The sequence below is a fragment of the Anolis sagrei genome, chromosome 4 (genome assembly GCF_037176765.1).
Source record: "Anolis sagrei isolate rAnoSag1 chromosome 4, rAnoSag1.mat, whole genome shotgun sequence".
Taxonomy (NCBI): domain Eukaryota; kingdom Metazoa; phylum Chordata; class Lepidosauria; order Squamata; family Dactyloidae; genus Anolis; species Anolis sagrei.
In genome coordinates this window covers 88,376,153-88,400,725 of record NC_090024.1, presented here as the reverse complement: position 1 = coordinate 88,400,725, position 24,573 = coordinate 88,376,153, and the positions used below count along the sequence as shown (strand labels likewise).

General features: G+C 38.0%; 1 protein-coding gene and 1 non-coding gene across 2 annotated transcripts in view; both read left to right on the top strand.

The window, feature by feature from the left end:
- The window catches only part of GMDS (GDP-mannose 4,6-dehydratase), a 335,902-nt gene that overhangs the window by 241,438 nt on the left and 69,891 nt on the right, over positions 1 to 24,573 (top strand). Inside the window, exons 8-9 of the mRNA XM_060774739.2 lie at positions 1,608 to 1,726; positions 12,318 to 12,414. Coding sequence (XP_060630722.1) covers positions 1,608 to 1,726; positions 12,318 to 12,414 — 216 coding nt within the window. The remainder of the gene's footprint in view (positions 1 to 1,607; positions 1,727 to 12,317; positions 12,415 to 24,573) is intronic.
- On the top strand, positions 24,028 to 24,133 carry LOC132775273 (U6 spliceosomal RNA). The gene has a single exon (XR_009631481.2). It is a non-coding gene; the product is annotated as a U6 spliceosomal RNA (small nuclear RNA).

Here is a 24,573-nt window from a genome sequence, read left to right as displayed (position 1 = left end):
CAGGGATGCTATATTTATTTTTATATTTATACATAATTTTATTATTCAGGGGAAAACCTTTTCCTTTACCTTATAAACAAAATCTTTCAGTCCCCTTAGTTGAGCAGCAACTTTTACAAAGTACTCCACTTCCATTGTGCATATATAAGAAACGTTCACGTGCACATGTGCAGTCTAGCCCTCATGCTTCCTTACCTGCCTCTGCTGCGAGTCCACCCAATAAATGTCTCCAGAGCCACTTCTGGGGCCGCGGTAGCGCACTAGGTCACACTTCGTGACCAGAAGCCTTCCCCGCTGCGCCTCAGGCCTGGCCATCATCCTCCCTTCCTAAGGCCCATTGGGCACCAGACGGAGCCACTTGCCATCCGCCACCATGTAAAAAGTGTAATGTAAATCTTTTACATTAATATTTATTAAAAAATCACCAAACAGTGGGTTCGTGAAAAGCGAACCACGAAGTAATGAGGAAACACTGTATTTGGCCACAGAAAATGGGATGTTCTATAAACAAAGACATCTGACCAATATTCTGCTTTTTAATGCAATCAGCATCGAAAATAGACTTTTGCAGTGACAAGTTTTACCACTTGACCATTGTTTGTGTTAGAATACCACCTTCATTTGAAACTATTTTAAAGTAGTTTACTGGGTAATTTTTTATGTTGGAATACCACCTTCATTTGAAACTATTTTAAAGTAGTTTACTGGGTAATTTTTTATGTTGGAATACCACCTTCATTTGAAACTATTTCGAAGTGGTTTACTGGGTATTTTCTCTAGCACGTTTTAAAAAAGCATAAAGACTATGGGTACCAGTCCTGGGAAACCATTGAAACACAGAACTGAAGAACATAGCCAAAGATATAGAGGGCAAGTCAGTATTCCAAAAGTCTACTTTCATATAGAATGCCTGCCTAACTGTCCTGTCCAATGGCTAATTTAATTGACCTTGAGGTGTTAGAGGACTGTCAGCTAATAAACATGCTGGGAGAGAAGGCCATTTGGAGGAACAAAACCATGCTGGGGTGAAAAATTCCTTTTTTTTTTAGCCATTAGAAGAGGCATACCAATCTGTTCTGATGTTTAGAAAGCATTCTTTCAAAGGCCATTTGTCCATGGGCAAATGGTGTGGTTGACTTGGGAACATTACCATCTGTTTCACTCCTAGCTGGCCATTTTTGACACATTTGGTACCAGGAGGAAAATCACTTTTGGAAGAAGATAAACAAACTCTTACTTCTGAACATTTGTGCTTAATTTTAAAACAAAATTTGCATATGTGAGGGGAGCAGGAGATGAAAAAAAATAGTTCTACATCGTTATGGGTTCTACCTTGACATTTCAAGCGTCATTAATTTCAAGCAACATTAATTAGTGGAAAATGTAATGTTGCATGATGAGGGTAAAGCAGTGTTATTTCCAATAAATAAAGGAGAGAGGTTAAACAAATTATAGTGTTGCATTAATTTTTCATCTTTTGTTGCAATGCTTCTGGTTTTCCTAAAAGTTATTCTGTCTCGTGGCGGGGGTTTTAAAAGTACAACATCATGTGCCAAGAATGGTCAGAAGCAGATGTGCTAAATCAGAATTTGTTTCTTCTTCTACAGGCCATGTGGCTCATGCTGCAGATGGATGAGCCAGAGGACTTTGTAATAGCTACTGGAGAGGTACACAGCGTCCGTGAATTTGTGGAAAAGGCATTTGACCACATCGGAAAAACTATTGTGTAAGTAGACACACTTCATAACAATAACTTTGGATGCCCATTGTATGTTTGTTTGACCTATTTATACCATGCACACCTTTTAGCCAAGAAGGCTCTCAGAGCAGCTTACAAATAGTTTGACAGTTCACTGTCCGTAGGATTGCCATCCAAATAACACGTAACACTCAAGAGAGAAAAGTGTGGCAGGATTAAGTGCCCAAGAAGGAGGGGTTCTCATCTTCTACCAAACCCACACACAATGGGTGATGTGCCAATTGGCATGTTGTATAGCATCTTTATTTTCAAAGATACTGTGAGGTCCAACATTAAATGGCATGTGGCTGGAGCAGAGCTTTTCACTTTGAAACATGCCTGGAAAAAGGGAAATATGAGCATGTTAGACAGTATCCTAGGGGACTCAAGGGGTTGAAAGTGATGAGGGGATGAAAACGTATTTCAGGGAAGAGTTAACTATTTGTGTGGTAATTTTAATAAGCGGTGTGCATGTATATTTTAACTAGATTTTTTTGAGATGAACGGTTAGTGGTGTGTGTATTTTGCTTGCACATGTGTGCTTCTCTGAACTTTGCCAATTTCCATTCTTGTGAAATGGGTATTTTGCTATACTTTGATGGGACAGAATCGATGTTGAGGTTGGAGGCTTAATGATTGAATAAAGATTTTCTAGGGTCCTTTTCATTAAAAGAAAGCAATTAGCTTTCTGGAAAATGGGTATCTTTGTGGCCAATCCAACATGGCAACCACTTTATAAATGGGCAGTCCCCTACATGGCAGTCAGATTATGAGAACACCCATAACATGCTCCCAAAAGCAGATGGCTGAACCACAATTTCTCCATTGTAAGATGTTTTGCGCAATCTCTCAATTGCAGAAGTCTCAGTTCTTCTGTTCCAGGTACAAAGCAAATATTACTTTCTGATGGAGAACTGCAGTCTCTCTCTCTATAGATAGATAGATAGATAGATAGATAGATAGATAGATAGATAGATAGATAGATAGATAGATAGCTTTTGGACATGTAGTAGTTCTATCTCTTCATATACTATGACACTGTTTTTGATACTCTTCGTGTGGAAAGCCTTGTACTTGTACAAAATTTAAAAAACAGCAATAATGAATGACCCCAATCTAGTTTGTACTTAACCATATGTTTGCTACATGCAAACAATCCATTTAACTTCCTGGGGCAATCTGTTTATAACATAAAATGCTTATTTAAAATGTTAACAAAACTAACAAAATAATGAAAAGAAATAGGTTTTTTTCAGTCATGGAGTTTGGTAATTTTGAACTCTAGAGTTAGCAGTCATATAGCATAGGGAAGGCTTCTAGAATCCAAACGGGGTTGTTTCTTCACTCATTTCGAAATGAGATTCACTAGTGTCCCAATCGTTGTACTGAATGGGGTCTAGAGTTCTTTCCCAATATCTAGCCATGACAACTCCACTTTCTGACGTACACTTTACTTCAGCTAAAATCCTGAAAGGATGAAGGGTAATTAATAAACACTTTTTATTCATTTACTAGCTGTAACCGCCACACATTGCTGTGGCCAACCATCCTTCTCTCTTTCTTTCCTTCTTTCCCTCCTTCCTTCGCTCCCTCGTTCCTTCCTTCCCTTTTTTCTTTCCTTCTCTCCTTCCTGCCTTCTCTACCTTTCCTTCCTTCTCCCCTTCTTCTTTCTCTCTTTTTTTCTCTCATTTCTTCCTTCCTTCCTTCCTTCCTTCGTTTTTGCTTCCATCCTTCCTTCTCTCTTTCCTTCCCTCCCTCTTTCTCTCCTTCTTTCCTTCCTTCCCTTTTTCTTTCCTCCTCTCCTTCCATCCTTCCCCCTTTTTTCTTTTCCTTCCCCTTTTCTCCTTTCTTCCTTCTCTACCTCTTTCCTTCCTTCTCTCTTTCCTTCTTTATTTCCCTCCTTCCCTCTTTCTTTCTTTTTTTCTTTCTTTCTCCCCTTCTTTCCCTCCCTCTTCCTTCCCTTTTTTCTGTATCGTCATTTAGCTTTTCGTCATTTAGCTTTTGGGGGTTTTTAAGTCCTTTTCACTGTTTTGGGGAGGTTTTATGAGTTATGGTCACTTGTTGGTCTGTTAAGGGTATAGTGTCCAAATTTTGTGTCAGTTGTCCAGTGGTTTTTGAGTTATGTTAATCCCACAAATGAACATTACATTTTTATTTCTATAGATTTTAAAAAGATAAACATATTAATTTGTTAAACTGCACAGGTACTAATATTTAGTCAACATCTCATTTAGCAGTTATGACTTTTAATTCTAATTAGCCTGTGGAACTCTCTGGCCAGTGACATAAGATTGGCCCCCTCCCTCTTGTCCTATATAATGAAACTCAAAACCTGGTTATGGGATCAAGCATTCAAACAATAGAAGCAGCAATTTAGAATGAGACTAAAATGCCAATTGTGTGAATGACAATGGACTGACCTGGACAAACATGCGTGATTTAAACAATGTTTTAGTAATTTTATGTTTTAATTGCTTTTATCATTTATTATTGCTGTAGGCATTGATTGAATGCCTGTTCTGAAGCCACCCTGAGTCCCCCTCTGGGGATGAGAAGGATGGGATACAATATGCAAAATAAATAAATAAACAAAATAATTCAAATACGACAATGTGCCGTTCAAATATTAGTTACAACCAACGAAGACAAAGATATTTTGGAAAGTAAAATGTAACCAGTTTTTTCTCTTCAATTAAATCTTTCATTTCTGAATTTTCTGTTATTTTTTGTTTTCCTTTAACATTGCAACTGCCAAGGGAAATTTTGGAGTGATAAGACTCAAAGTGGTTCTAATTCAGTTCCTTGCACTGACAGGAAGGCCTTTGAGCTATAAATATTTTCTCTGTATAACCAGTGCTTCTTTTTTTCTCTCTGACTTCTCCCTCTGTATGTTGCTAATTAAGTAATATGATGGTGAAACACTTCTCTAATTTAGACTCCAGTAGGATAAACCAAACAGGCAAACACTTGTCTTGACTAATTTTCTGTCATTAATCTTATTAAATCAGAGCAGGATTGTACAGATAGCCTCAAACCACTGCAGCATTGAGTTCCTAGCAGATTGCTGGAAAAAAAATTAGAGGAACCAATCCAGAAATGGAAAGATTTATGAATATTTTTTATAAATGCATGTAGATTTTGCAGCAGAAGTATGCATTGCTTGAAGCACTGATATTAACTCGTTTTTACTGAAATTGCCATGATTGTTCTCTTCTTCACAGCAATGTTACCCAGTTTATGAGTATTTTTGGAAAAAGAGACTAGAGGTATTTTAGATAAGTAAAAAGTTCTATAAGAACTCAAGAAAGAAAGAGCCATCCTCAACAGTACGTAGCATAGTATGCGGAAAAAGAAGGCTGAGAGCATTTAAAAAAGAAAAAAAGACAATTAAGGTGAGATTATTGACAGTAATTACTGACAGCTGCAATTAGTGGTAGCCTCCAGAAGTAGTTGTGTTCCAAATTCCCCTAAGGCTGGCCAACAGTCCTTCGCTATCGCCAACCAAACTACACCTACTTGACATAATTTCAACCCTGTCATTCATCCCTTATAAGAATCAAAGCTTGAAAGCATCTCTGTTATAAATAATGCCATTAATTGTTGCCTCTTTTTAACACAGTCCCAACTTTTTTTCGTTTAGTCACAAGAAACCCAAGTTCCTTAAGTTTTAAACAAAAGGTCCCTAGTTTACTTTTCGTAACAATTGCATCAATGAGGGTGGAGGAGAATGTATTTGTGCATTTGATATCTTAAAAATTAAAGTTTATTAACAAATATTTTAAAACCTGATTTTTAGGGCATTGCAAATGAGTACACTTACTTTTTTTAATTTTAAAAACCCACAAGTGTGTGGACCTTAAAAATAGGGGCTCGCATGTTGTTAGGGATGTATGTCATTGTAAATTGACTTAACAGCCATTGAAAGTAGAATTGCGACATAGCACAAAGCTTGTTTCCCCAGGAAGAGAATAGACATAGGTACATTTCTTTTGTTTAAATCATTTTTATTTCTTACACAGTAAACAGATCCATGAGTAAACAGTAAACAGTCCATACATAATCAATAAAAGCACATCATATATAGTAAATCAGTACTGATATTCTACCAACACCTTCAACTTAGGGTGGTTCCAGACAGGCTGAGCCAGGATATAGAAATTTTTGAACCAATGTTTTTATTGTCTACATTAAAGTTATGTCAGGCATATGTGATCAATATTTTTTATTTTCTTAATGTTTAGTCATAAACCTATCTTTCAATTTTCTTTCTTAACTTTCTTCAGTAATTGTTCTAAAGCTTTGCTATTTTCTTGTGAAATCCTGGGATTTGAGTTTAGAAAAGAGTATTCAGAGTTCTCAACCATTGAGTTTTATTGTCTCCAAAACCTACAAACTCAGGAATTCCATAGGATGTAACCAGTGGAATCATAATGCCTCTTTCACATGAAGTGTGAAAGTGGGCTTGGATAACTAGGTAATATATTTATCATTTGACTGTTTGTTTGTTTGCTTTTTCCTTTGGGTCTAAGATATAGACCTGTGTTGCTTACCAAGTGAAAATCATCACTAGCATAGTTACTCTGGACCACACCATTAGGTAAAAAGACAAGAGAGACAGACAGAGACAGACAGAGACAGTGCATTGCGAGACTGCACTGTATTACTCCTTTTGGCTAATTATAGATATTCAATTGTACTAATGCTGTGGAGCTTATGTCACTCAACCATTGGATTCAGATCTAATTGAATTGGATGGCATGTGGTTGCTGTAAAAATGTAACAAGATGGTTGAATGAATCAAGAATGTTTACCTTCTATTTTTTACACATCCATGCAATATGCCATTAGTCTAGAACAGTGTTTCTCAACCTGGGGGTCAAGACCCTTGGGGGGGGGGCACAAGGAGGTTTCAGAGGGGTCGCCAAAAACCATCAGAAGACACAGTATTTTCTGTTGGTCATGGGGATTCTGTGTGGGAAGTTTGGCCCAATTCTATCGTTGTTGGGGTTCAGAATGCTCTTCGATTGTAGGTGAACAATAATCCCAGCAACTACAACTCCCAAATATTGGCTCTTTTCCTCCAAACTCCACCAATATTCACATCTGGGCATATTGAGTATTTGTGCCAAATTTGGTCCAGATCCATCATTGTTTGAGTCCACAGTGCTCTCTGGATGTAGGTGAACTACAACTCCAAAACTCAAGGTCAATGCCCACCAAACCCTTCCAGTATTTTCTGTCAGTCATGGGAGTTTTGTGTGCCAAGATTGGTTTAATTACATTATGAGTGGAGTTCAGAATGCTCTTTGATTGTAGGTGAACTATAAATCTCAGCAACTACAATTCCCAAATGACATAATCAATCAAGCCAGTATTCAATTTATGGCATATCAGGTATTTGTGCCAAATTTGGTCCAGTGAATGAACATACATCCTGCATATCAGATATTTACATTACAATTCATAACAGTAGCAAAATTACAGTTATGAAGTAGGAATTAAAATAATTTTATGGTTGGGGGTCACCACAACATGAGGAACTGTATTAAGGGGTCGTGGCATTAGGAAGGCTGAGAACCACTGATCTAGAACATTGTTGGCTTATGTGCTTATCTTCTGAGCTGAAGAATAAGAATGCTTTTAACAGTGGGCTTCTATTTTGTGCCATTGCAGAGCAATTAAGAATCTCTGAACATTAACAAGGAAGGAAGGGAAGGAGGAAGAGAGGTAGACATTAGTATGTGGTTCTTTTCTAAACCAGGGCCTTCATTTTACTGATTGAAAAGCCCATGGTAAAGTCTATCACACGCATTAATATTCTGTTATGCATGCACTTGGCAAGCTCCAGTGAAGTGGCTAATCTGGTTGATAATTGGTGACAAACTCACTAGCCTGAAAAATTGCTTCCCATGTAAGCTGCACTTCTTTGTAACTATGAAGGGCATTTCTTTATTTCAAATACTTGATTGCATTACTTTTCCATCAGGGTGTTAACTGTACAGTACATGGAGTATTGAAGAACACTCCGTGTAAAAGCTTATTTACTATTGAGTATATTCAAACCCATTATCAAATCTGGCGTGTATACTGAAAGCTGATTTGAGGATTTATGAAGTTTTATGAAGAAGACACAGAGATCCTCTTCTAAGGTTTCTCTGCTTTTTATGATTATCTCTGTTTCAAGCGTGTATGGATGACATGTACAATACATAGAAAGGATGAACCTACCCGAAAATGCTTTCAGAAGCTAGGCAGAGATTTGAGAAGCGCAGTCTTAAACCATTATGTTTAGACCACTCAAAATGAGAAATGGCCCCACAGGGATTTATGAGACAGCTGTGGAGTAACTGTTTTTAGTCTTAAAACATTATCTGCAGTGTATGTATAGTATACTGTTGCATTCCTTCTGCTTGAAACCATTAAAATCTCCTTTTAATGTGAATGCTTGACAACAATCCTGATTTTCCTTAGATAGGTCTCTGTTTAAGACCACCTTATCCCCAGTTTTTAAAATACATGTTCTGATTTTTTTTCCTGTGTGGCTTTTATCCCACTTTTTGGAGTAATCCTCCAAGTTTGGGTTATCTCTGCCTTAAATCAGGACTCCTATAGAGAAGATCCATCTGCTCTGTCAACACACTCTGAGCAGAAAAGCAGACTAAACGTAAGCATTGAGTACTTCTCCACCTCTGGCAATTTTCATTCTTAGAGGATGTTTAAAGAGCTAAACTCCTGTTTGTTTCAAAATAGTTACGGAATACCCTGTCATTAACGTGGTCCTCCAATAAATCCATAAAAACACCCTCTATTATATTCCCCTAGGATCCCAAGTGACTAAGAATTATGAATCAAATCCAGTGTTAGTCCATATTAGAATAGATTCTTTGAAACTCAAAGGATTTGGTGGCTACTAGCAAGTTCCATTCAATGTATTGTCGAAGGCTTTCATGGCCGGAATCACTGGGTTGTTGTAGGTTTTTCAAGCTATATGGCCATGTTCTAAAAGCATTCTCTCCTGAGGTTTCACCTGCATCTATAGCAGGCATCCTCATCCATAGCATATTATTTGAGAACACAGAAATGCTGGACCATTCTAACAACTACCATGCCAGGCTACACAGAGAAGCCATTGAAATCCACAATAATAATAATAATAATAATAATAATAATAATAATAATAATAATAATAATAATAATAATCTTTATTTATACCCCACCACCATCTCCCCAATGGGGATTCAGGGCAGCTTACATGAGGTCAAGCCCAACAATACAATACAATACAATAAAGGAAATCAAAACACACACAATAACAAGATAAATTACATAAAACATAAAATACAGCAAACAATATAAAATTAAAATCAATCATAACACAGTGATTGTGACAGTGAGTAGGCCGCATGTACAGAATAAAATACTAAAGCTAAAAACTAAAATAATGGGGTGAGGTAGGGATGGAGCAGATTATTTGTGAAGGAGAAACTCTTCAAACGTGAGGTCAAGAAATGTCTTCGTACAGGAGAAGAGGAGGTATACTCTAAGGGCAAATGTTGAGGTGTAGCAGCAATATCAGACAAGCATGTGGACAATTTCAACAGAAGGGAAGATACCATGAAAATGAACAAAATCTGGCTACCAGTATTTAAAAAAAATTCTAAAATTATAACAGTAAATAAAGAACAACACTGAAACACAGGGGAACTCCAGGCAAGAAACAATCAGGGACAGCTAATCACCTCTTAACAAAGGATTCGCCCAGGCAGTAAAAGCAATACCTTAAAACTGCCAGGCCATCAAATGCTAATCAAGGTGGCCAACTGAAACATTCACACCTACCTCCAACAGACAATAGTTCTTTCTACCACCCTGAACCTTCCACAGATATAGAAACCCAATTTTCCTAGTTTCCAATAGATCTCACAACCTCTGAGGATGCCTGACATAGATGTGAGTGAAATGTCAGGAGAGAATGCTTCTGGAACATGACCATACAGCCCGAAAAACCTACAACAACCCACGTTCCATTCATTTCAATGGATCAGCTCTAGTTGAAATTAACATTGGCATTGGACCCTTCCCTTCTACATTTCAGTTACTGAAATTTGTCCTCTTTGAATGATCAGAAATTGACTCGTTATAGAAGGCCACACTCTTACATTTAAACTAGTTGTTCTGTGTCTCAGTTTTGTTGTTAAAGAATGGAATAAGCTTTCCGTGATTACCAGGAATGTTTAGGGCTTGATTTCAACCATATCAATAGAAGCATATTTTACAGTTGATGGACAATAGTAATAACATTACTCTCTCCCTTCTCCTAGAAAACAACTAGGATTAGAAATTGCACTATGTAACAATTTAAAAAAAATCTGTTCCTGATTTGAAAGTGTTATTTCCTGTTTAATTATGCAGTACTTACTTTGAAAGTAGTTATACTCCAGAAACGTCGTATTGTGACTGCTACAAACTAAGTTGAATTGGTTAAGACTCTACAAGATATTCATTGAAAAACTATAGCTAAATGTGCTCTAGGGTGTCCCACAAAAACAAAGGTTTTGCAGTTTGATAAACTTTTTTTTCCATGGTTTTATGATAGAACTAATTAGGAAATGACATTTATAACCCAGGAACAAAAATCATGCTCCATTGTGTTAGAGCAGGGGTCCACAAACTTTTTAAACAGAGGGCCAGGTCACAGTGCCTCAAACTGTTGGAGGGCCGGATTATAATTTGAAGGAAAAAAAAAAGAATAAATTCCTATGCACACTGCACATATCTTATTTGTAGTGCAAAAAACACCTAAAACAATACACTAATAAAAATGAAGAACAGTTTAAACAAATATAAAATTATTAGTATTTCAATGGGAAGTGTGGGCCTACTTTTGACTGATGAGATAGGAGTGTTGTTATTGTTGCTTGCTTTCAAGTTATTTCAGACTTAGGTTGACCCTGAGCGAGGGCCGGGTAAATGACCTTAGAGGGCCGCCTCCGGCCCCCGGGCCTTAGTTTGAGGACCCCTGTGTTAAAGTATATAGAAATAACAAATACCTCAGCCATTATGCTAACTAACTATTCAACCACAGGTGGAATAGGCGTATAAGTGTCTCTAGTTCCCCTGATGTGGAACTTCCCCTGGGTCTTCCATTTTATCTGTATTTTTTTTTAGATCACTGAAATGCTTATAAGTATGTAGTCATGATTTTATATGTGTGTTCAGCAATCATGGATTACCATGGATCACTTTTTACTTTGAACATTTATGAAAACTGTTGTAGTAATTGCCCTTTCCCCAGCCCCCCCCCCCCCCCAAATCCAGATTAGGATCTTACATAGATGAGTAGAATTCACTCCTTCGAAAGTCAAATTCCTGGTTCTGGGCCTGCAAAGCATATGGTTGAAGGTGGAAATGTTTGATGTTTTAAAAAGCACTCAGCAAGCCCAAATATACATAAGGCCCTCTGAGTTTAAGCCTCTGTGGGAGAGATTTTGACCCGATGCAAACATATGCACACCATTTGCTCATTTTGGTTGCAGTTCACCTCATGGTCATGAGATCTACTCACCTCCTTTGTTCCATTTCAACCTTTTTAGAAGAGAGAAGCCATAAGCAAGAATGATTGCATGAACAGACCATATGTTGTTCTGCCACACAGAATCCATTTTTCTCTCTTACGAAGTCCAACATGCGGCTTTTAGGAAATATTTTCAGAAGTATTTCACTAATGTAATGTTGGACAAAACAAAGAAGGCCTTACCAAAAAAAAACTAAATAACAGATAGCTTCTTTAAAAATAGTTCATCTTAGTATTATTATAGAAGAAAAGGCAATATAGTGAAAATAAAACACAATGAGATGCCTGGACTTTCAGATGGATGTTCAAAGTCATTAGTTAAGTCTTCTTTTTTCAGTAGATTACAAACCAGATTGCAAATTGGATGTGCTGTTGACATTGTCCGTGATCAAAGAACAGAATTATTTGTTAACATATTTACGTTAGATTTCACTCCAAACAATCGTGAGCATCTAGATTTTTTATGCTGTCCCGTTATTATGTTTTCAGTTTTAAAATTCAATTCATTATTGTGATTTTATATAATAACGTATTTTCATCATATTTCAAACAATTCAGGCAAAAATTCCAAAGAGATGGATAAGTTACTTCATAGCTGGAAAACCACACACCCTTGTGGAACCATAATGACTTACAGATCTATTGTGGTATAATCTTTCCTGGATTTATGCCCATTTGGCTCCTAATTTGGCAGATAAAGATACAGAGATAACATGACACAGAGAGAGATAACACAATACACACAAGAGTCCTCTGCAAATCAAAGAAAGCACTTCATACATCTGATACTTGACTAGTAAATAAGAGTTTTTGCTGCTCCCACTCAAGCGCCAGAGGAATAACTGTTCCTATTGTGCCTTGGGTCCGGTCACATTGCTCTTGTGGTTGCTGAGTGTACATTGCTCTGTCAACTTCAGCCTTGTTTCAAACACAAGGCTTCTTGTTTTGGGATCAGAAGCCTAGTAAAGTCATTATGGGGTGATTAAATGTTTGTTGTGTTTACAGGTGGGAAGGCAAGAATGAAAACGAAGTCGGCAAATGCAAAGAAACTGGCAAGATCCATGTGACTGTTAATCATAAATACTACAGGCCAACCGAAGTGGTAAGCAAAGACCTTCTTACAGCTTTGCAAATGAACGATCCAGACATTCAGTCACCAAATTGCTGCGTTTGAGCAGCTGCTTGCAAAAGGGTTCTAATTGCTTCTCCTGCTGCCAATTTCCAGTTTCTAAACAGTCATCAAGCCACTTATACCCCCACATTATCCTAAGTCAACAAACAGGGAATGAGGCTCAGAAATCAGGATTATTAAATATTTGATGCTATATTTAGTCCACTTATGAAGTGACCCAAAATCACGAAGCTAGGATTTTCCTCCCTTTTGTTTTATTGTTGGAGAAGAAGGTCTTCCATATCTATGTAAAAGAAAAACCTATTTTTTTTTGTATATGTTATAAAGAAAGGAATTAAAAATAGTTCCAAAATGTATAACCACAGTATTCTTTATCTATCTGTTATTTGTGAGAGAGATGAAAGTCACTAAAATCCATAATTTAAGATCTTTCCTTTCAAATAACAAGGAAGCAAATGATGAATTCATATTTAGACCAATATACAAGTAATCTGTCCTAACAGATCTGAAGATGAATTTAGTAATTTAAGAGAACAGATCCACATGGCATTGCCAAAATAAAAATAAAGTCCCTAGTGTTCCCTTACTCTTGAAGTCCATGAGATCCCTCGGGGAGACCCTGCTCTCCGTCCCACCATTGTCACAGGCGTGATTGGTGGGGACAAGAGACAGGGCCTTCTCGGTGATTGCCCCCCAGCTATGGAACTCCCTTCCTGGTGAGATCAGAATGGCCCCCTTCCTCCTATCCTTCAGAAGGATGGTAAGAACTTGGCTGTGGGACCAAGCTTTTGGGACAGGGCAATAAAGCAGCAATAGGAAAGATTATCAGGCCAATTAGATTTGACACGGATGACCAAGATGGTTTTAAGTGGTGTATTTTAATATTGAGATAAATGTTTTTAATGTTTATGTGTGCATTTATGAATTCTTGTCCCAGCATTTAATGTTTGCCGTATATATGCTGTGCTCTGCCCTGAGTCCCCTTCAGGGTGTTTCAAATAATAAATAAATAAATAATGAATCTGTTACATCTATGTAATTGATCAATGTTGACTCAGAATGATGTAAATATTTCTATATCCACCGACGTGCTTATTGTCTTTAGCAGTAGTATAACAATGTGTTCTGTAACGGATCCACTGATTGAAATTTGAAGGTACAAACTGTGTTGGTCTGTTACAACAAAATCTACAGAGTTCTGTGGCTCCTTAAAAATTGGCGAACTTTATTTATGGTCTTATCACACAGCTGCCGAAAAAGGCTCACCTCGCTTCGCTGCAGGGCATGGGGAAACCACTGCCCCATGCCCCACATTGCCCAGATCCTGCAGCTATTGATCCCATGGGGGGGGGGAGTATGGTGCATGTGACTTCTCACCATTAAAGTAAATGGCAACACGGGTGTCTCCCGTATTGCCATGGCAGTGCACCAGTTCCGCCCTCCTTCACCCACAGAGCTGGCACTCTGTGGTGTCACCCATCTTTTGAGGACTGATCAGGGTTCTAGTTTTAATGCATAAAACAACAGGTATCCTGAATTCTCCATTTATATATTGAACTGTAAGACGAGCAATGCTGTTGGAACCAAATCTGAGGAGGGGTAGAAAGACAGGCAGGTAATACTCTTGCTAGAACCTGGGAACAAGCTGCCTCTATTACCTACTACATTTTCTCCAGTGAGCATCTTGTTATTAAACTTCCATAAGAATACTTTGAGGAATGTACCATTGTTCTAGTTCTTTAAGGCAGATTTGGCAGGTTACATGATATGATCAGCCAAAAACAAGTATATTAACTGAGGATTACATTTTTCATATAGCTTGGGATTGTCTATAAAATGTTATAAAATACGCTGAATCTATGAAAAAGGACAAGAAATAGATTGAAGAAATGTGTTTAGTTGCCATTATGTGGGACTTCAGGGGGTCCTTTCCACTCCCTCTTGCTTGTTCAGACTCTTTCTTGGCGATGGAGTTAGCCTGTTCAATTGACAAATGCTGTGAGATGTATAATGTGAAAAAAATCAATTGACAGAAGAGTTTGGAGTTTGGAGTCAGTTCTTTGCAAAATTGAGATAGGCTTATTCTGTCTGCAAAACACAACTGAAGCTGCCATTGAAGTACTACATTTCTTAAGCAATCAATGTAGCAAGTTGATCTCTTTCTCTTCTTCTTTATGGGATTTTTATTCACCTATATCATCATTTCCCCCCTCTGAACACCTAATTAAAAGTCTTTCCCCATTACTTATCTTCTAATGTGCTGTTGAGAAAGTAATAGATGCACAAGAGAGTGAATGAATTGATCCCCAATAAAGTGGAACATCCTATAATGAAAATGAGAGCCCCATACCTATTATAATAACTGATTTTCTACATATCCCATTGCCTTCCTACAGAAATCAGGATTTGCGAGATTCAGACATATAAAGTTTCACCTCTGGAACAGAAAGAACGTGAAAAACTAATGAGTCATCAAAATACGGCACAAAGCCTTTTAAGAGTCTCGCGAAAAAGGCAACAGGCACAAGATCTTGTGGAGTGCACACATTGTGAAAAAGCCATAAGAGTTATTGTGACTACCTGGGTTTTAATTTCCCCAAATGGAGCTGATCTTGATGACCTTCCCCCCCCCCCCCCCCATATTTCTTTTAAATATATCTTCACTTTCTAAAGAATCTGTTTGGAAAGTAAGAGACATGTGAACTCCTTGAACCAAAGTGTAAGCGAAAAATGACATTCTCATCTTTGTTAAATCTACATAGTTGTCCAGATGGCTGTGCTTAGCCCTGATAATTACTTTTTTATAAGAGAACGTTTAGATTTGGATCTCACTTTGAACACTGCTTCTTCTCTCCAATTTTTCTAACCGGATCACAATGCCTTGAGTCCTAGATCCTTTAGAAGCATGTGATGCAGAACAATCTATATAAAGAAAAATGTAATGTTCGTTTGTGGGATTAACATAACTCAAAAACTACTGGACAAATTGACACCAAATTTGGACACAATACATGTTTCAGGCCCACAAGTGACCATGAACATCACTCATAAAAACACAGAAACATACAGCGGAAGGGACTCATGAAGCCAAAAAACAAAAATATACATTAAAATGCATGCGCAAAACCACATACATATATGCAAACACACATATATACACATAGGTAAAGGTAAAGGTTTTTCCCTGACATTAAGTCCAGTCGTGTCCAACTCTGGGGGTTGGCGCTCATTTCCATATGTGTATATACACATATACACAAATATTTACACACACATATACCCACAAAACACATATACACAGACTGGGCCACAGCAACGCATGGAAGGGGACAGTTAGTTCAAGAGAAAAACAGACAATTTGAGGAAAGGAACAGTACCGGTATATTTTAAATAGGTGTGCTTTAGGCGGGGGAGCCAGAAATTGGAATAGGCTGCTAGTTCCTGACTTTGATTGAGAAGGGCTTGTGTGTCCATCCTAGGTGCTATTTCCCCAGGTGCCTTTTATGAACCTCACCCTTCCGCTCAAGTCTCCCCAGTTCTTTTCCACTGCTTTGACCACAGATTACATCATGACAGAAGGAAAAGGTGACTCAATGGAGGAAGGAAATCATGATGCCCAAACATCAGATTGAAAAGACTGTTTTCATACTGAATTACCAAAGATGGATTCACAAGGAATCATTAAGAACAGAGCTGCAAATGTGTGTTAATTCCATAAAATTTGCTAACACATGGAGCTCATTGAAAATCCTGTATATTTAAGCATGGCAGATTTCCTTGTGGACGCCAGTATATGTACTGTTAGCAGTCCCTGATGAATCTGGGTGACAGAAAAAGTCCGAAATCCATGCTTCTCCCTGGCTTATACAGAAGAAATTGTGCGATCTCATTGCAATAACAATTTGCAAAATTTGTACAGAATTCCCCGTGTCCAACTGCAAAATTGCATTAATTGGTTACTGTGAGTGTAGCCAATTTTTTTTTGTTTATTTGTTTTTTCAGTGGAACTTAAATTACAGGGGGGGGGGGGTGAAATTATAAAAGCCAATACAACATTTTTAATGCATTACTTGCCAGTTCAGAATATTCACGCTTCAAGCATATTTCGAATACTTTCCAGGGGAAGTGCTGAGTTTCCTGAGATATCACACAGAGCTATGAAAGCCATAATAATGTAATCAGTCAAGCAATCATCATACCAAATAAGCACTTCATCATGGTTTCACCATTTCAGAGTGGCACTGATTGGTTAAGGGAATGTTTGCATTGTTTGAAGACCTTTGGTATTTGGTGCTTCCTTCATCCTGGGTGCATCTACACTGTAGAATTAATGCAGTTTGACACTGCTGTAATTACCATGGCTCAATGCTGTTGAAAAATGGGAGTCGTAGCTTGGTTAGGCACACTCACTCTATGCCAGAAAAGATAACAGGCCTTGTAAAACTATAACTCCCATGATTCCATGGCAGTTAAAGAGGTATTTTATTTATTTATTGGATCATAAGCAAATTGAGAATATAGTTATAATGTATATAAAAAACCATAAAGTTAAAAACTTGGCATTATACTAAATTTCCTTTGACTAGAAGCTGGTGTTGCTGTGAGAAGGTTCATTGTGCATGTGGCAGGGCTCAGATTGCATTATAATAGGTGGTCTGTGGTTTGCTCTTCGCATTCGCATGTTGCGGACTTCACTTTGTAGCTCCATTTCTTAAGGTTGGCTCTGCACCTCATGGTGCCAGTGCACAGTCTGTTCGGCAGCTTTCAAGTACCCAGTCTTCTGTGTGCTCAGGAGGGAGTTTCTCATCTGGTATCAGCCATGGATTGAGGTTCCAAGTTTTAGCTTGCCACTTTTGGACACTACCTTGCTGAAGTGTTCCTGCGAGTATATCTGTAGATCTTAGGAAGCTATTTCTTGATTTAAGGTGTTGGTTTGCTGGCTGATATCCGAACAGGGGATGAGCCGGAGGTGTCACTGCCTTGGTCCTTTCATTACTGGATGCTACTTCCCGACGGATGTCAGATGATGCAATACCAGCTAAACAGTATAATTTCTCCAGTGGTGTAGCGCGTAGACATCCTGTGATAATGTGGCATGTCTCATTCAGAGCCATGTCCACTGTTGTAATGTGGTGAGATGTATTGCACACTGGGCATGCATATTCAGCAGCAGAGTAGCAAAGGGCAAGGGCAGATGTCTTCACTGTCTCTGGTTGTGATGCCAACCCCAGTCAGAAGATACGGCATTCACTTGTCTGGATACCAGATAAGTTGTTTCTTTTCTTCCATTACCTTCTTCCAAACACAACATTTCCCTACTTTTGTATGGAAAGAGCATGTTGCATTAGATTGATTGTAAAATTATCTTCACTTTTCTGATTTATGTGTCTTTCACATGTATGTCTCCCTGTCTATGAATTTCAATGTGCCCCTTTTTTTTACATTTTGAAGAGGAGGTGCTTTCTTTTTAACTCTGACTCTTCTTTATTGCGTACATAAATCTTTACATCCCTACTTAACCACACTTGGCCTCAATTGCCCCTTTTCTTCTTTGGACGTCACTAGAATAAGCTTTGCCTTTTTAGCCTCTTTGGGAAAAAATTATTTTTAATACTCAGCTCCGCATTTCCCAGACTTCACAAGATTCCAGTAAAAAAAAGTCCTTGGGGCATATCATATTCTCCCAAAGTCAGCTCTCCTCAGGTCCAAAGCATTTGTGGTGGTTCATTTTCTGAAGAGTTATAACTCTTCAAAACATAATGAAAGTGATCACAAAATCCCAGTTCCCTCTCCTTTACTTCTTGGATACATATCCCCTTTCCTACATTTATATTCCAAATGGACTGTGAATCTTAACAGATTTCTAACAGCTGTATAAGAAGGATAGATTCTTTCGTTTAAAGGTCAATTTGCCTATCGGTTTTTCTGCAACCCACATTATCAGGCAAGATTGTACATCCTACTGAGGAAATAATAACTTCTTCAAAGTATGCTTCCCATGACAAACAGCCTTGTATTGGCAATGTTAAATCGTCAGATAAATCTTCCTTATCTATAAGGAAAAAATCTCAGTAAACTTCTTCCAAAGCAGAGGTTTATGTCAACATCTAAAAATCACTACTTTAGTAAATTATTACCTTTATTGTCTTACTGAACTGAATCACTGTCTTAGCCAAAATATTTATACCATTACTAACTTTAGACTCAACAGTACTGTTCAGCCAGAGTTACTATCTTGGCAGTTTAAAACTGACCTGGATTTTTTCAAGTTCATCATAATCAACATGCCAATTTTGAAAGCCAATTATTTATATTTGTAAATGAGTAGCAGTTTAGGGAGGAATCTTGGCACAGATGAGGCTCGGCATTGGTGAAACATTGTGGTGTGGCACTAAAATTTCCTAGATACCTTGCTGTTTAAAAGAACTTTTAAGATGCTGTTTTAAAATAATATTTTTGTATACAATTTGCAAGGCTACACATCTCATGACACCAAGATTCAAAAGTAGCATTATTGGTAATGAGTGCATTATTTGGGATTTTTAGAAAAGCATGACCTTTTAGAGATCATAACCTTTTAGAAAAGAGCCAAAATCCATTTGAGTAGAATCTTCTCAAGTGGTATACAACCAAATGTAATTATGTAAGGCAATGGGTTTCAGTTGTTAGACTGAATCATCTACTGTCTCTGATCAATTAGGAAACAGAAAATATGCCAGTGCATAAAATAAAGCAGTTGTTGTAATAATAATAATAAATAATAATAAAACATTATTTATATACCGCTCCATCTCCCCGAGGGGACTCAGAGTGGTTCCCAAGTAACATCACAAAACATACAGAGTAAAAACAACATAACCATAAGATTAACAAACAAAATATAAGCATAAAAATTGTCGCCATAACACACATATATTAAAAGTAATCCTGCATTTTCAAGGCAATTAAAAATTTAAAAGACCGGGCCAAGATTTGTGCAAACCCAAAAATTCTAGGGGGCCCGGGAATTAAGTGCAATGCTATGGCAGGCAACAATAATATTAGGTACGGGTCTGTGGCTGTTCATTCTGGGGCCGATTAGAGGAAAGAATCTGGGTAACTGGTAGGAAGAATAAGGCCGTATTAGACAATGTGTGGGGCTGAGTTAGAACTAGTCATTTTCAAAGGCTTGATGAAACCACCAGGTCTTCAAGTTCTTACGAAAGGAGGGGAGGGATGGGGCCTGTCTTATTTCCCTTGGAAGGGCGTTCCAGAGACGGGGGGGGGGCACCACTGAGAACGCCCTCTCTCGTCCCCACCAACCGCACTTGAGACGGTAGTGGGACCGAGAGGAGGACCTCCCCAGAAGATCTTAGAGCTTGTGCCAGTTCATAGAAGGAGATGCGATCGTGGAGATAGGCGGGGGTTTTCAGGCTGTATGGCCATGTTCTAGAAGCATTATCTCCTGACGTTTTGCCTGCATCCGTGGCAGGCATCCTCAGACTGAGCAATTGAAATCCACAATTACAACAAAAAGGAAGAAACCATGAAAATGAACAAAATCTGGCTATCAGTATTATAAAAAAAACCCTCTAAAATTATAACAGTAAATAAAGAACAAAAGTCAAACATAGGGAAGTCCAGACAAGAAACAATCAGGAACACCTAATCACCTCTCAACAAAGGATTCTCCCAGGCAGTAACAAGCCACACCTAAAAACTTTCAGGCCATCAAATGCTAATCAAGGTGGCCAATTGAAACATTCACACCTAGCTCTATTTATCTATGTGGAGGATTGCTGGGAGTTGCAGTCCAGGAATAGGAAATTGGAAATATGCAGGGATTGGGATGCTCTCAAAGAAATCCAAGGAAAAGAAAGCTTGCATCTTGGAAGCTGTGCATTTGGCCCATCCTCCTCTCCTAAAGGGCCTGGTCTAGGGGATGCTGAGAGCTATAGCCTGGAAAAGAGTGTGGATATGCTATTGTGTGTTTAATTTGCCAGGGGGAGTGGTTTTTGCGCATGCACAGTATCATCTTTTTGCTTTTTTTGGCTTTTGAAGTCCCTTCCACTATGTTTTTCAGTGTTTTTATGAGTGGCCTGATAGGTGTATTGTGTTCAAATTTGGTGTTCATTCGTCCAGTGGTTTTTGAGTTATGTTAATCCCACAAACTAACATTACATTTTTTATATAGACGTTACACCCACTGTAATATGACTAAAAGGTCTTTCTGCAAGCCATCCTCTGACTGTTCTTGCTTTAAATTATTCCATGTGCTTCGTCAAATGAAATAAATGAGCAGGCATTCAGTCAAAGAACAGACGTGTGAAAGGGTTGAGGGGTTTTGGAAAATCAGTAGTTCACATTACGTGCAAGATCCTTATTTTTCTGAAGTCTGCGTAAGTGTAATTCTCAAAATGAAAGTGCAAAATGAGAAGACAGTGATGATCAGAAATCTAGGCATCAGTTAAGTTTATATTATTGATTTCTAACCCTGCTTTCCCCTGAAATGAAATCCAAGGCAGGTCACAATTAAATTAATATGTGTAGGAGACTCATATTCAAAAGATATTGGCTATCTTTTGAATATGAAGGGTGATACTAAAATGTTGTAGTCGCAGTGTTGAACTGGGAAGAAATGGCATTAAATGAAGAGCAGGCCGTTTTGAAGCAGAGTCTGGCACACTCAACATACTTAGAGAACAGGGTCATTTTCAGAGTCCAAGCAGTTGATCCCTCTGGGAATTTGATGCTGGATCCACAGCTCTATTACCAACTTGGAAGCTGCTCGGAGTCCCCTTCGGGATGAGAAGGGCGAAAGTAAATAATAAGTAAGTAATAGTAAGGAAATACTACCTGCTTCAAGGATCTAATTTTCCAATGCAGTATGTTTGCATGTTCATAAATGAAACGAATGCACAAGGCTGCCATAACTCTAAACTATCTCTTCTCAAGGAAACTAAATTCTCTGGTGCTGCTTAGAGAAGACCTCAGATTCAGTGAATGTACTATAGTTGGAGCTTGCACTCTGATGTAGGCCTGTGTTTTCAAATGATCTGTTTTTATGTTTCTAAATTAATTTTGCTTGTATTTTAATGTTATGATTATTAGTTGACCTGAACACACAATTTTTAGCCCGAAAATAAATATTCCCAGATTTTTCAGTGATTGGAAGAGTAAGAAGCTTTTTTCCTGAAAGGCTTGGATTCAATTGTGATGTTTCCTCTTTTATAGGCTAGAGGTTATGTATTCCATAACTTTCCCCTTATATCATCTCCTGCTTTTGTAACCTACCCCAATAACAATGTCTTTGTGACACTTAATTCAGTGAATCCTGAGACATTCCTCTGCTTAGAATCATCCTGCCTGTGCTATTTGGTGAACCAGTTGTTGCTTCTTGTGTCATCCTACTTCAACTTCTTTCAATGCAGACCCTGCCTCCCACCCCCCACTACTTCTCACCCCCATTCCTGTCATTCCTGAGCTTTTAAAACCAACCATGTGTCATCTGTGAACTCTACATCTTCATTGATCTTCCTGAGAACATCAGCCTGTCCCTCTAAATCTGCTATCTGATCCCTTCTGACTGACAGCTCCCAGCCCCCAAAAGGTATACACTTACTTCCTTAGATCTAAGTGAAAATTGAATGTGGTGTCTTGGTTGCCATACGGTGGTTACCTTTTCAATGACAGCCCTGAAAACTGGAGGGATTAGATGGTGTGCTAACTCTCATAAGCAATCTGGAAATAGAATAGTTGAAGGAGAAGTGATCTCTCCATGTGCAGTAAAAGTGTGAGAGAGGCCCCATTGTCTACCCAGCAGGATGTTTTCTTTTCTTTGCTCATTTCTGCAGGTTAACAGCAGAGCTAACAGGACCCGCTCCCAGAGATGTTTCCCAGGCCTAGACCTTTCTGTTACTGTTAATGACAGCTAGGAAGTGCTGGCCAGCTATTTTTTTAAGGAGGTGGTGATGATGGCAGTGATGATGCTGTTTCCATCATCTTTGTGATGGTGGTGGTGGTGGTAGTCCATTGTGACTGCCTAGCAACAGATGTTTTCCAAATAGTTCTAAAAAAAACATTTTTGATGTAATGAACACAGTCCTAACTGTAGGTATTTTTCTATACAGGGAAATTCAAGGACAAATGCTAGATATTATTGGGCAGCTGGATGCAGAACCTGGGTCTGTTTTGGGTCAAAATAAATATTCATTTTGCCTTTCTTTCATATATTCTACTCAATAGGTTCTTGTGGGTTTTTTGTTGTTTTGTCTGGCTAGATTGTTTGGTTTGCTTGTGGCAAACTGATTTCATAACATTTGGCCAAACAGCACCAACATGAAGCCTGTGCTGGTGCCAACTGAGCCTCCAAAAAGAATACATCCCATAACTAGCATGCCAGACCGAGAAGGCCCTTTCCTACCTTCTCACAATAGTGGGACATGGGAGGGCCCCAGCAGATCTCATTAGAAAGGTGAGGATAACCACTTCTAGTAGCAATTGCTGTGGGCAAGGATTGACAGCAAGCTATTTTAAGGATTGATAACTGCCTTTTGCTCACTAAGCCATTATACAGTCCCCGAGTTACAAACATATGACTTATATATGACCTCTAGTTACTAATAGGGATGAAACAACAGGAAGTGAAAGAAATCTACTCCTAGGAAGGGAAATTCACTCCTGAAAGAGTTATCATGGGGAAAGGTGTCTCAACTGAAGATTTATTACCAATCCTTGTTTCCACAACAAACCAAAAATTTCAAAATCCATTTGTCACAGAGACAGAAAGTGAGCTGAAATCTTCTGAACAGGGGCATAGGCATCAAAACAAACGTTACCGTGGTGTTAAGCCTTCCTTATGCTATCCAAAACAAACAAACAAACACATGTTTGGCTTGAGTTGCACTTAAAAATGTACCTGAATTTGCATACAAATTCAACTTAAGAACAAACATTCAGAACCTATCTTGTTCGTAACCTGTGGACTGCCTGTATTAACCTTCAGATATGTTGAAATACACTGTCATAACACCAGTGTTAAAGATTCAGTTGCCAGAGGTTACAAATTCTGAACATAGAATGATGGAAAGGTGATATCTTGTTCTTGATTTCAAGCAGCTAAATGTTATGGGCCAGCCTTCTCCTCCAACCCAGGAACATTTGATTCCCATCATTGGATCAATTGGTCCAGAAAGTGGTGTTGGCAAACTACAGTATGCAATTTGTGTCAAGCTAGTCACGTGATTAGGAGAAAATATCAGAGAAAGATTTCCAGGTGAAGAAAAGATTGAACAACCTTTTTGTGATGATTCATTCTCTCCAGCAAATGTCCACTTTGCAATAGCATTATAGTACAAACATAGAATTGAGAGGATCTGTTTTTTAGTATCATCTCCTTCCATCCTATCTCAGTATATTCAGTTGTTTATACAAACTACCAAACTAAGTAGAATTATAATGCGTCTTAAAAATAAAATATGTTAGATACAATTAAAATTTAGCTGTAGCTATTTTTGTGATCATAGTAAAGCATAAAATAAAACAAATATGTGTGCTAGCTGACATGTTTTCTTGCTATGCAAACACTGAAATTAAGCCTTTAAAACTCACTTCAGCAGAACATCTACTAAAATTAGAATGATACAAAGAAGAGATAGCATGGCTCCAGAGCAAGAATGACACACAAATTTGTGAAGTGTTCCATATTTTTGTGTTTTCACGTTTTAAAATATGTATTGTCTTGCTTTTTTGTTAGCTGCTTTGGGTCCCTTTTTAAGAGAAATAAGGCAGGATAGAAATAGTAATAATGATGATGATGGGACTAATAATAAAGTTTGGATCATATATCAACAACTTTTCTCAAAATCATACTATTCTATTTTTCTATCAGCTGTTACATTGCACTGAAATTCAGTCTTATTTAAAATATAAGATTTGTTGCATTAGCAATAACACAAATAAATACCATACTTTAAATAATATCTCTGATAAATTCTGAATCAACCCACCTTAATAAATAGCAGATAACTCCAGAATCGGAATTGTCCCAAACATTCTACCAACTTTCTAAACACAACATTTTTTAAAATTGAAACTGACTTGTGCAGTATAGATTTCTTTAGTGACAACTTTTGCATTGCTGCACCGTGT